Source organism: Acanthochromis polyacanthus, chromosome 10, assembly GCF_021347895.1.
Source record: "Acanthochromis polyacanthus isolate Apoly-LR-REF ecotype Palm Island chromosome 10, KAUST_Apoly_ChrSc, whole genome shotgun sequence".
In the NCBI taxonomy this organism is placed as follows: Eukaryota; Metazoa; Chordata; class Actinopteri; family Pomacentridae; genus Acanthochromis; species Acanthochromis polyacanthus.
The window spans coordinates 18,654,038-18,667,399 of NC_067122.1; the positions used below are offsets into that span (position 1 = coordinate 18,654,038).

The 13,362-nt window shown below is 39.7% G+C and overlaps 2 protein-coding genes across 2 annotated transcripts; both read left to right on the plus strand.

The window, feature by feature from the left end:
* Positions 1-1,861: 1,861 nt before the first annotated feature.
* On the plus strand, positions 1,862-4,502 carry smtnl1 (smoothelin-like 1). The gene is made up of 4 exons (XM_022189545.2): positions 1,862-2,500; positions 2,605-2,719; positions 2,855-3,006; positions 3,856-4,502. Exons 1-4 carry the CDS (start codon positions 1,923-1,925, stop codon positions 4,211-4,213), a joined length of 1,203 nt encoding a protein of 400 aa, XP_022045237.1. The 5' UTR covers positions 1,862-1,922; the 3' UTR covers positions 4,214-4,502.
* An 891-nt stretch (positions 4,503-5,393) lies between these two features.
* Positions 5,394-13,106, plus strand: LOC110948155 (gastrula zinc finger protein XlCGF53.1-like). Its single transcript, XM_022189567.2, has 4 exons — positions 5,394-5,812; positions 8,348-8,448; positions 8,532-8,607; positions 10,988-13,106. The coding sequence occupies exons 1-4, from the start codon at positions 5,518-5,520 to the stop codon at positions 11,794-11,796; spliced, it is 1,281 nt and encodes a 426-aa protein (XP_022045259.1). The 5' UTR covers positions 5,394-5,517; the 3' UTR covers positions 11,797-13,106.
* Positions 13,107-13,362: the final 256 nt, after the last annotated feature.

Consider the following 13,362-nt stretch of genomic DNA (forward strand, 5'->3'; position numbering starts at 1 on the left):
GTGTCTCGATGTGTCATTTAACAGAGCAACCATATTGGTTGGATCCATGCATGGACCCACGTGTGCATAAGTGTGTGTACAAACACTGTTTCCATAGCAGATGCAACTGTCCACCCCCTAGGACCAGGCCTATGTCACTGTAACTCTATTTTAGGACCCTGTGCTGTTCAAAAGGTCAGACAAAGAAGCGTAGGAATCCTGGCAAAGCCGTGAGTGGGGGTGTCGGGTGAAGGAGGGTGAAGGCGGATATCCACAAACCAGCACACACATCACAAACACTGAGCAGCCCTGACAGAGGGGGAGACAGACGGGGAGGCAAAATCTAGTAGTGAGACGCCACGAGGACCTTAAGTAGAGCTTCTGTGAGGAGGGCTCACCTCTGGCTGAAGGAAAACTTTTTAGAAGATTGTTTAAGAGTCCTGGGGCTACAGAAAGTCGGATCTGACCTTCGAGCAAGTTGACACACAGTTGGCATTTCTGGACATCATGGATGGAGAACCGTCCAGCCTTGAGACATCGACACAAAGTCAGACTGATACCAACAACAACAACAGCCAGGTCTGTGTGTTTTTGCATGTTCAAGTTAAATTACAGCAAAAAAAAAGTTTTCACTTGTATAAAACCCTCAATGACAGGCGTTGTGTTTCATACCAGGAATAGGCAGTAAGAGTATTTGTGGCCGTGGCAGGTGTTGTGTTTGGACAGCAGGACAGGAGAAGTGCTTCTGGCTGTATTTGCTGGGCTACACCTGTTCTGATGAGGACTGACTCACACACAGACACATAATCTATGCAAAGCAATGCATGGTGGAGTTTCCTATTCCTCCTGATGAGTCACCGCTGCAAGGCCTGACATGGTGTGACTGTTCCTGCAACCCGTCATTAGCAAACAGGGTGCATGAGCAAATTTAATAATATTAAAACACACACACATATATTTACATATACACATGATGACCCTTTGAAATAAAGCTCCATCTTGGTGCAATACATTTGTAATATAGGCCCTGATTCATAAATTAAGATTTTCTTTTTTTAAAACTTGATATTTAAATTTACAGTACGGTATTTTGAGCTATTACCACTTTCTATTTAGAATTTGCTTGGGACATTTACTTGTTTTTAGTGTATATTGTCTCCTAAAAACATCAAATGGCTTACTTACTATCTGAATTTCTAAGCTCTGTCTGATCTACATAACTGAGATAGTTATTAAATCCCAGACTGGAGCTTCAGGTCTCACATTACGAGGATGTTATCCCTGGAGCAATGTGTGGACACTAATTTTAGGAGGCCTGCATTTTACATAATGTTACTGTTCAAACAGAAGCAGTGCTCCTAATCATTTCAGCTGAACTTGATTCATATAATTGTGTTTGAAATCAATGAAACTGAAACCTAAACTATTATCTCTGCAGGTAAAGTGCCGCAGGACAGAGGGTAGTTAGCATCAACTCGTGTTTGTCACTTATTATTTTTGTCATTTATTTTTATGTCAGTATCTCTGCTTGATCATTGACATGCCAAGAAAGTTTGAAAAGTTTCTTGGCAGAGAGGAATAGAAAAACATTTCTGTGCAAACTCTAAATGTGTGAATGACAGAATGAAATGAGGAGGATGCTGCTCTGAGTCATACCGACGAGAAAACATGTGATTTAGAGCCATATGAACTGGCTGGTCACACACGTCGCAAATATGTAAAGGCTGAAGTGAGATGCATATAGATAAACATTTGGAAAACTCACAAATCCTGAAATATAAAAGTATCGAAGCTGATGCTACAAATACTTAGATGTACATAAAGGTAATGTAGATCTTTGTTACGGAGTACCATATCTGTATGTTTCTATTTGTGTCCAGGCAGGTGATTCAGGGCTGGTGGAGATTAAAGACCAAGTGGAGACAGCAGAAGGTCAGGGGGTAATGGAGTTGGTGGAGAAGGGAGAGGAAGATACAGAACAGTCAGGAGAAGCACAGGCCAACACTGGAGATACAAACAAGTCCCAGACTGTGTCCAAGCCCGCTGAAGGAGACACTGAAGAGGTGGGACAAGACAATGACCAAGCATCCACTGGTGTTGATGTGAAGGATTCTGAAAAAACAAGTGGAGACCAAGATGGGAAGGAAAAGGTGGAGGAAGACAAGAAAGGAGGGCAGGTGGAAGAGGCCCAGAGTGCTGAGACTGGGAGAGATGAAGAGAAGGTGAAGGACAAGAATAAAGACAAAGAGAGAAGGAGTAAATGTGGGAAAAATGCAAAAGAAGAAGAAAAGGATGTGAATGAAAAAGAGGCAAAAGGGGATGAGAAGAAGAAACAAGTCAAGGAAGTGGATGCAGAGACAAAAGACAAAGGAAAGCCGAAGGAGGCAGAAAAACAGGGGAAGCCCAAACGAAAGACTGGTGCTCCTGCTTCTGCTCTTTCCCGACCGAGACCCTCTGCTCGCTCCATCAGAGCAGCCGCTAAAAACGACATTATAGCCAAGTTCCAACAAGGTGCACCAGAGTGAGTCGACATTAAACCATGCTACCTCCACTGTTTACAGAGAGAAAATATAATATGGTTACTTAAAAGTTTAATGAAACTGTGCAATATTGTGACATTTTTAGGACACCGATACCTCGCAACTTTAAAATTCAGAAATCGTCTGCTGCCATGGCAACGGGAGCTTCAATCAAACAGAAGATGCTTCAGTGGTGTCGCAACAAAACCCGCAACTACGAGGTGAGTTCAGCAATAAATCTTTATCAAATGTGTCAGATTTGTTTTCTAAATGTGGGATCACAGAAATGCATCAAAGCACACCTGTGATGATGATGTGTTCTTCTCCCTGTCACTGCTGTCTCTTGATCTTTTAAGGGCGTCAACATAGAGAACTTCTCCTCTTCCTGGTGTGATGGGATGGCATTCTGCGCTCTGATCCATCGTTTCTTTCCAGAAGCTTTCGACTACAGCTCACTGAGTTCAGATGAGAGGGAGAAAAATTTCACTCTGGCCTTCGAGACTGCAGAGTATGAACGGTTTCATCCCCTCTCCTATATTTCAGACATTAAACACAATAACAACCCAATAAAAGAATTAAATACATTCCTTAAATACAAGTACTGGTACTGTGCGCAGCAGTACCATTATGAAATAAAAAGTGCAGTGGTAAGAATATGTGCAAATCAAAAAGGTATGCTTTAAAAATAACCAGGAGTCAGTATCGGGTTGTATATTTACAATGCAATGTGAATCATCACACAAATCTGCATCTCTAAACTGCAAACAGACCCAATTAGCGAGTAGCTTTTGAACATGATAGAGAATTTAGCTGCTAAAAGCAAAGATAATTCTTACACGTGGACTCATTATAATGTTGCTCACAACTGCTAGATGTGTAAATAAGCAACTGTTTCAGAAAGTATTTGCCATTTTGAAAAGTCATGTTATGTCAGTTTTGTGTTCATAGCTTTTCTCTTGTCAAAAGCAGTCAGAAAAATCTGTTATTTTAAGTGTCTGGGTGCCTTTTGTTCACTGGATTTAAAAAAAAATGCACTTAGAGGACCTATTTTTTCATATCTGTATTTCACTCGAGGGAATTATGTCAAATTATCGAAAGATTAGTATGAAGTAGCCATGTTAGATTTAGCTTTCTGGGGAAAATTATGGTTTAAGGTGAATTTTTATTTGCTACCTTGATTGTTTCACGCATTTAAATGACCACACAGAGAGGTAGAGTAGCTTAGAAATTTGTCATCTGTACAGGGTACTGCAAAACTCAGTTCTTTCTTTCTTTCTTTTTCTTTCTTTCTTTCTTTCTTTCTTTCTTTCTTTCTTTCTTTCTTTCTTTCTTTCTTTCTTTCTTTCTTTCTTGTCAGGTCTCTGGCTGACTGCTGCCCCCTGCTGGAAGTGGACGACATGATCATGATGGGTAACAACCCAGACCCCATGTGTGTGTTCACATATGTCCAGTCCCTCTGCCACAGCCTCTCCAAGATAGAGAAAGAGAGGAAGGACAAAGAGAAGGAACAGAAGGAGAAGGCTGGTAATGAGGGAGAAGACGAGGCGTCAAAGGAGAAGGACGAGGAAGAGCCTGCTGAGAAGGAGACGACCGACAGACAAGAAGAGAAACCGGGAGATTGTGCAGAGACAGAGGGAGCTGGTCAGGAGGAAGAGGCACCAAAGTGTTGTGAGACAGAAGAAAGTGAGCAAGCATTGGTTGAAACAGAGTCCTAGAAAAATACTGACAGCAAACAAACAGACTGAAAAGACCAAAAAAGTTGTTGATGGTACTGCTTTGAGTAAGTCTTAGTTTGGTGTTGGATCGACTACTGTCACAGTAAAGAAGTACATCAGGTTGACTCAACCGCTGGCAATTTCCAGTTACACTATGTTTGAAAGGGTACTATGCTGTGTTTTTTTTAATTCACTGCTGTGTTCTTGTCTATGTTTGTTTTGAGCGCATCAAGCAGAAATGCTAAGGTCCTGAATTTGCTGTGTGTCCATTAATAAAAATGAAGAATAAGTTTTCTGCACAATCAGACGATCTCTGTGTCAAATTCAAGTTCAGATTCAGTTCAATTCAATTCATTTTCTACAGAATAGACATACAATACCATTCAAAAGTTTGGGGTCATTCAGGCAATTTCATTTTTTCCATGAAAACTAGCACTTTTTTATGTGCTAGTATAATTGCAAAGGGATTTTCTAATCAGTAGTTAAACTTTCAAAATGATCAGCTAACACAATGTAGCATTAGAACACAGGAGTGACGGTTGCTGGAAATGGGCCTCTGTATCTTTATGTAGATAATCCATTCAAAATCAGCCGCTTCTCACTAGAATAGTCATTTATCACATTAACAATGTCTAGATTGGATTTCTGATTGATTTATTGTTAACTTGACTGAAAAGCATTCACACACACACACACACACATACACCCCACACACACACAAAACGTGTTGTTACTAAGTGAGTTATTACTGGGTTCATTTTATAGTCATTGTTGGATGATGTGAATTCTTGACTGTGATTGAAACTGCTGTAACAAAACAGTTCTTTTCAAAGAAAATATTAAGACAACAGGCAATAATCACAACATTTTATCTTTTGTAGGCCTTAGCTAACACTTATGAAGTAAATAGAGCAAATTGAAAACTTGAAAAAAGTTAATTTATTTATAAATAACCAGTTTATGATTGTCAGAATGACTGATTAATTTAATTCCGTTATTACGACTTAATTAATTAATTAAATAGATTGTGTCCAGTACTTCTAGTGCACATATTGTATTGATACTTAAAATACAAGTTTTTAAAAGAAAAATACTGTGATGTAATAGCAATAACATTTATGTCAAATGATTGCTTAAATGAACCCATATGTTTATGAAAACAGTGACCAGCTGCTTCTCCAGACATTACGGTAATGAGCGTCATGCTACCAGGAAGGCCATTGTGTTGTCTGGGTTGCGAGCTAACACACAGACTGAGTTGCGCTTTTTTTCGGCCACATTTCTGGGCAGCAGCGGAGTGAAACATGTCCACCAGCTTGCCGGCGGGCGGTCTGAACCTGGAGGCGCAGCTTCTGTCCATCATGGACGTGCTGGTGAAGGCGGCGGTGGCGGAGATCAGTCAACTATTCTCGGAGAGCTCATCGTCCCTGCGGCTGCATCTCAGCCAGAGCCTGAAGGAAAACGAAGCGCTGAGAATGAAGATGAAGGTGATGAGGAGCGAACTCTTCTCCCTGCGGCTCCAGACCAGGACCAACCGACCGGCCAGCCGCTTCTCTCCCATCAGGGCAAACGTGGCCAAACCCCGTGTTAAAGCACAAGGTAACGATACTTCCACTTTATAGAGTACTTGGAGTAACAAGTAACGCTCATCCCGCTGTCCTACTTAATTAGACGCCTTTATTTTTAATTCATTGCTTACCAGTAACGTTACATTTCAGTTTAAAGGGGCCACAACACGTGTTTAAATGAGTTTCATACAATAATGTAGATGTGCTGAATAATCAATAAACTGCTGTCACGTGGTACATACGTCACTGATTTCACGGTTTCCTGTGGTGGTGATCGATCACTTTAATTTACTTTTTTTGATAGTTTTTATGGTAACTGTGACTAGTTACAATTTAAAAGAAAAAGTCGCAATACCTCATCATTTTTGATACCAAAATACAAATTTCCAATGTCAATAGTTGTGCAGAAAAGATTGTCAATATTTGGCTTTTAATTGATTGATTAGATTTTATTTCTTATTATTATTATTATTAATTCAATGTATTGATTTCTCTCGGTATTACATATTTACATATTATAATCTTTAATGTACAATTTTTTTTCTATTTTTTCATTTCTTAATCTGTTTTTGTATTTTTAAATTTCTGTTTATATCTCTGTCTATCTCCATTTTAATAATAGATCATTTATTTAATTAATTTCATTGTATTTATTTATCTAGCTCATTTTTATCTTGTTTTATTTCATTTTATCTGGTGTTCCCTCATTACATGTGTTATATAGGCTAGAGTTTCCTCAGTTCCTCATTGCTCAGTGTTTTAGAGTCCTTTATGGATAATTTGACTGAGGGAATAGGAGGGTTGTTTGTACTGTTTTGACTGCATTTTTATTTATGTTATCTGTAAAAGACTTTGTGTTGCATTCTATTCAGAATCAGAATCAGAATACGGTTCATTGCCAAGTAGGTTTTTACACTTACAAGGAATTTTCTCTGGTGCTCTTGGTGCAAGTACAGATAAAATAAAATAAAATAGTAAGTAAAGAGATGTAAGAAATATGGATAAAATAGACAAGATATGTACAGTTACTACGCAGTAGTAATTAATATAGTGAACAGAGCTGATGTGCAGTGGCACGGGCAGTGTTTATCAGCGATGCAGCAGAGGGGAAGAAGCTGTGCTTGTGGCGAGAGGTTTAGTCCTGACCGACCGCAGTACCAGAGGATTAGAGAAAGAATTAAAAGTTATATGCTTTTCTCTGTTAAGTGCTAAGAGATGACATATGTTGTGAATTGACACTATATAAATATAATTGAATTTAATTGACTGTACAGGTGGGGTTTCAGAGCTTTTTAAATTGAGGCTGAGTTGTTCTGACAATAAAGGGGGAGGCTGTACCACAATGTTGGAGCTAAAACAACGCACACACAGTTCCTGTTTGTTTTCCACCTGAACTGTTGGACTTTTAACAGTAGCTGCTGTTCAGGTCTCAGAGATTGAAGTGCAGAATTTTATCTGAAGCACCTGTCAAGCAGTGGCATTTATCAGGCAGCAAGTAAACAGTCAGCTTCAGAAGCTGATGTTTTTAGAGCAGAAAATATGGCCAAACTACTTTCACTGTGGCTAAGGCTATGCTAATGGCCAGCGACGTGGTGAGAAAGCAGTTACAAGTTACCCTGAAGCAGAGTCTGGAAGACAATAATTGATATCTTAATAAGAGAGATATGGACCTTAGTGGACGATAAAAGCGATAGAACCGTGAAACATTTAGGACAGTGTCCTGATTTAATCGGTCCTATTTCTACTTTACTTATTCAGTTTTAGTCACCTTTATTTTTTTTTGTGATCAAATATTTTATTTTATTAGAAAAATCCACATATAATTACATGGTTACAAAATGCCCAAGGCACAGAACACGCCAATGAACATAGCGCAAATATGAACAAACAACGAGAGAGAAAAAACAAAAAATAAAACATGGATATAGGGAGGGGGTAGACATAAAACACACAGGACAAACAAACACAAGGACAGACAACTAGTTGACGCATCCGGTGAGTTTTAGTCACCTTTATTAATGAAGAAGTCTAGTTATAAATGACAGGTTCTCTGCTATCACATGCTGTTAAAACATTACATTTAATGTATGTCGGGCCTAAATTTTGGTCATCAGACTTTCTTGATCACCAATTATCAACATCGATATCAGCTCTATAAAAACCAATATTTGTTGAGCCCTATTACTAGCTACCAGAAGTGGTGCAAGAGTTGGCAACTGCTGACCCTACAGCCACATTATGGGCACCCAAGGCTCATTGATGCAGGGATGGAGGAGCTACTGGTGCACAAACTGCTGAAAACCTTAATGCTGGCTATTATAGAAAGGTGTCAGAGCACACAATGCATTGCAACTTGCCGGTCAGAAAAACAAATGCAATTCATGGACGCCCATTCTTGCAATTCCCAAAACGTCCAAGATCTGCTGCTACCATCTTGGTGCATGTAGGACAAACTCAGAAGTCTGGTGGAGTTCATGATTGGACAGTCAGAGCTGTTGTTGTGGCACAAGGGAGACCTACAACAACAACATTCTGTGGCTCAACTGTGTCTTCTTTCCTCTTTCAGTTGTCATCAAGTCACCGATGGCTCAAAAGACTGTTAGAGAAGCTGCTTCTATCACTCTGCAGTCAGAGGCCAAGACTTCCTCCTCTGCCACTCAAGTACAGGTAACTACAGCGGGTAGCTGCATATATACCAATAAATTAGTTTGAATTCTTGTTTGCTCATGCAGATCTGTTCTCATGTTTAGCATGCAGATGTGGAGAGTCCAGATGTCATTCTGATCAAGGACGAAGATGACATCGGAGGATGCGGACCAGTCGTTGGTGAGTCGGCTTTTCAACAATGTCGCCCCTGATTGTGTGATGGCGATCCACATCTGCTGACAGGAAATCTGTGTTGCTCAGTAGCACATAAACAGGTCTTGATTACTGTACATTAGATTGTTTAGATTCCAAAGACTGGATCAGATGTGGCCGACTTCACCTGACTAGATCTGGTCTGGTATGACTGGTTTAGGTTTTTTGTAACTCTATGATCAGATGCAATAATTTTGCATCACATTAGCACAAATTGACTGGATTTAGCCATTTTAGATTAGTTGATATAAACAATTGATAATGAAGCAATTGCACTTTTTGAATATACAAATGAAAGCTGCTGCTGAAGGAATGTAACTCAAACTGTAAAATATTTTTTGTTTTTCATTCTAACTGCCCAAACCACACCTAAACTAAACAAATACTTCAGCAAGATTCTCACAACAGAGGAGGTTTTATCAAATATACAGTCATTAGTCCACCCTTGTTTCCTTCAATTGCTTGTTGATTTTAATGCCTGGTACCACTAAAGGTACAATTGTTGGACAAATATAATGATAACAACAAAAATAGCTCCTAAGAGTTAAATTTAAGAACTGATATGTAGACATTTTCCATGGTTTCTTGATAATAACCAAAATCGCTGAAGTGTAAATCACTTCCATCGATAGCTATGGCATTGTACTGCCAAGAACAGTGCTTTTAGGCTTTCCATGTCTGTTTTAGTTACATGATCCACACAGGAGGTAGTACGTGATTGCATAACCATTGTTTTTGATGGCTGCAGCCATGTGTCTTGGCATGCTCTCCACCAGCTTCTCACATTGTTCTGCTGTCACAGCAGCCCATTACTGTTGCACAAATTCAAACAAATTTGCTTTGTTTTTGGTCTTGTGGTTCTCCATTTTGTGTGATGATTTTCCACAGATTTTCAGTTAGATTTAGATCTGGCGATTGAGCAGGCCAAGACATAGTTCTAAGGTTCTGGTTCTCTTAACTGACTGTCGTGTTGCTACCTGTTTCTTACTCGTGCCAATTTCCAGCAGTGCCAGGATGGTTGCCTTTGTGGATTCATATAATTCTTTTGTTTTCGGTATTATATGAACTGACAACTTCTGAGTTGTACTATGGTTTGAATGTAAGCAGGAAACCACTCTAGGCCTTTGCATGTGCAGCGCTGCTTATGACATTAAATGGCCTCTTGTATGCCCTGGGAATACAATTAAGCTTAAGCATGTCAAATAGAACATGAAGTAAAATGTACCTTTAGTGGTACCAGGCATTAAAATGAACAAGAAATTGAAGAAAACAAGGGTGGTTTAGTATTTTTTTTCCATGACTGTATATGAGGAACTGTCTCAGTCGACATCCACAACAATTATGGCACATTTGAAATCCACTTACAAGACAGCATAGGTAAAACGTCTGTAGAACAGATTGAACTTTTCTGTATATACAAGACATGGCTTCTCACGATTTAAGATTTTTTATACTGAAATGAACAAAAGTTCAGTTTTCTCTTGTGAACTGTGTCTTCACATCGGCACCATTAGCTCACATGTTCTGAAGGTGACAGAGAGTGTCAGATTATTGGAGCGATATTTCACACCTTATAATTTTTCTTTTTTGCACAGATTGAATTAGATCCTTTAATGGCAGGTCTACTACTTAAAGACAGGAACATAATATATGGTATCATTTGTCAGTCTGCTGGCATGAAGAATGATCCTTCGCAGTTAGAAGCAGACAGCTGCCACAACACATTTTCATCAAATGAAAGATGTGACAGAAGACTTTGTATCAGAGAAAGTTCAATTCTCTTTTAAAAAAAAAACTGAAATTTTAAAAAATGGATCAATCTTATATAGAGCACTTCACATAAGTCAAAGTCTGCAACATGAGTTACAACAGTCTTTTAAACAGACTAAGTTTTTTAAATATCATAACCCGTGTTGAATGGTCTCTGATACTGCAAATTAGACATGAAGGTCGTTGTTACAGACATTTCTGAGGCCTGTAATGTGATATGCCTTCTGTAATGGTGAACAGGTTTCAGAATGTTCTTTTCCCACATGATGAATCTATGTTGAATCTGCTCTGGACAGAGGATGTGGCATTTCGAAATGATGGATGACTGCAAATAATGTAATAGAGTTCAAGAAGGGGCACTGGAAATGGAAAATTACATCAGATTTTGTTTTAATTTTATTACAAAATACATTAATCTTGTCCCAGATGTTCAAGAAAATGAGCTTCACTTTAGTCAGCACTTGCTGATCACATTTATGCTCTGATGAAAGCTTCTGATAGTCATCTTTTCCTATTGTATGTCTGAGATGGTTTGTAGACAGCAGCCCTTGCTAAGTTTATTTTCTTGTCTTTCCAGGTCAGGATGACTTTGGAAACCACAGTATGCAGGGTGGTGTTGCCACAGGGACTCAGAATTTAGAGCCAGCTGGTTCCTCGTGCCTGACAGGTGATAATGAGGAGCTGAGAATCGTGAGTGTTCACGGCCGAGGAGAAGGGCTTCTGCAGGAGGAAGGAGACGCCCTATTCACAGCCTCCGAGCTTCAGGCTTTCAGCTCCCTGTCAGACCACAACGTCACCCATGACAGCCTCCTGGATTTCACCACTGGTGCGAGTGACAGAGCACCAATGAGAGTGATGCACGATGACAGTGTTGGACTGGCGAGAAACGCCCACCTGGAAAGAAATCCCTCCGCTCAAATGGCGCTGAATCCTGCGTTAAAATCACCTGTAATAGGAGCCGACGGTCAAGTGGGACACTCCAGTCACATCGGCCAGTTCTCCCAGCAGCAGCAGAACGTCTTCCCTCACGCCGCCAACAAATCAATGGACTGCAGCTTCTGCGGTGAGCGCTTCCTCAACCGAGAAGACCTGATCGTGCATCGGGCGAGTCACACGGGGGAGTCGCCGATTCCCTGCTCCCTGTGCGGGAAGTCGTTCGTCAGCAAGACCACGCTGAGCATCCACATGCGCATCCACACCGGGGAGAAGCCGTACGCCTGTCCGCAGTGTGGGAAACGCTTCACGCAGAACGGCAGCCTGAAGATCCACCTGAGGACTCACTCAGGAGAGAAGCCGTACACCTGCAACCAGTGCACCGCCAGCTTCAACAACCCCAGCAACCTGCGCAGACACATGATCACACACAGCACCAACGGGGCGCTCTGACCATGAGCTCGGTGGCAGATGCTGTTTCCTCGTTCATTGTGACTCGGTACTGTTTCTGAAAACTCAAGAAACAGTGTTTATTTCAAACATTTTTTACAAATACAATACCTGGGCATGACTGTTGTTGGTTCACCCCATGAAATCAACACCCGACGACGTATTTCACTGATGTCAATCTACTATTTGCCATCACCGGCTTAATAATACAAGCAACTGTTATGGCAAAATCTCTGTTTATTCAGTTTCTCTTGCTTTGCAGTGTTGACTTTTATTATTATTATTATTATTATTATTATTATTATTATTATTATTATTATCTCTATCTTTTTACTTACTATTCTATTTGTGCTTGCACCAAGAGCACCAGAGAAAATTCCTTGTAAGTGTAAAAACCTACTTGGCAATAAAACTGATTCTGATTCTGATTCTGATCTTCATATTGCCACACTCAAGATATACAAATGTGATTGAGTGATAGGGATCGGTGATGCCAAGCTTTTTAAATTTGATAAGAAACCGACAGTTTTGGTTACATTTTTAACTACATTTATACTTGCCGTTTAAAGTGGTTCTGTGGTTTTCCTAACCGATGGTCATTTTTAGAAAAATAAAATCATTGTACTTTACCACTCTTACTGGATGTTAGTAGCATTTTTTATACTAAAGCAGATATGATTGCAAAAAAAGTACAATACATCCAGAATTTTATCGAAACATTGTGATTAAATAACAATAAAAATACAAATATATGCACGGTTGTGTGCTTGGGATGACGTGACACTGTGATTTTATATGTCAGGGCTGTTTTGGCACAAACAAAAAAGTCATGAAATTGTTTGAAGTGATGCAGCTGCCCACATTTTGTATTTATATTGTTTTGTTGGTGATATTTTTTTAAAGGAATCAACAACAGATGGGTAATTTCTGAGTACTGATGTGCCATCCCTAGTGACTGCTGGTGTTGGAGTGTTTTAAACATTTGCAAGTTACTCTTTTCTCACATTGCAGAACAGTTTTAGACATGGTTTCATCAGTTTTACCATTAAAACTTGTCTGAAATTGAAAAAATGCAGCTCATTTTTCTGTCACTGCAGAAGGAGGGGGTAATTGAGAATGCCATTTTCTTAATTCTCACATCTTTCTGTGTACACATGTTTCATTTACAAACAAACTACCTCTACTGTTGTGTCTGTTGCAGCTCTCTTTTTCCTGTTTTTGTACTTTCTGGATAGTAACAAACTGGGCAAGTCAGAGTGGGTTCTGTCTGTGGATTTGCAGTTCTGAATAAATACATATTTTTCTTCCACGCAGCTTTTAGTGTCTTGACAAGTCTCCTTTTGCACCTCTAGAGAGCAGTATTGTTTTTGCTCCTTGTATTTACTGAGTCTTGGGTTTACTCAAATAACCAAAGTGCTGTGGGGGGGACTCTCAAGGAAACTGGTGGAAATTCTTAGCATTGTTCCTCTTTCCACCCTGCCCATGCCAAAGTATTGTTTATCAAGTTTCGAATTGTTGGGCTTTGATGTTGAAAGTCATCCTGAAACTGAGACCGTTAAAGGTGAGATA

What these genes read in the sequence shown, in the direction of transcription:
- smtnl1 (XM_022189545.2), top strand. Translation starts at nt 1,923, where the DNA reads ATGGAGTTGGTGGAGAAGGGAGAGGAAGATACAGAACAGTCAGGAGAA. An exon ending in TTCCAACAAGGTGCACCAGA is followed by an intron (nt 2,501 to 2,604) that starts GTGAGTCGACAT and finishes TGACATTTTTAG; the next exon opens with GACACCGATACCTCGCAACT. An exon ending in ACAAAACCCGCAACTACGAG is followed by an intron (nt 2,720 to 2,854) that starts GTGAGTTCAGCA and finishes TGATCTTTTAAG; the next exon opens with GGCGTCAACATAGAGAACTT.
- LOC110948155 (XM_022189567.2), top strand. Translation starts at nt 5,518, where the DNA reads ATGTCCACCAGCTTGCCGGCGGGCGGTCTGAACCTGGAGGCGCAGCTT. An exon ending in ACCCCGTGTTAAAGCACAAG is followed by an intron (nt 5,813 to 8,347) that starts GTAACGATACTT and finishes TTCCTCTTTCAG; the next exon opens with TTGTCATCAAGTCACCGATG. An exon ending in AGGATGCGGACCAGTCGTTG is followed by an intron (nt 8,608 to 10,987) that starts GTGAGTCGGCTT and finishes TTGTCTTTCCAG; the next exon opens with GTCAGGATGACTTTGGAAAC.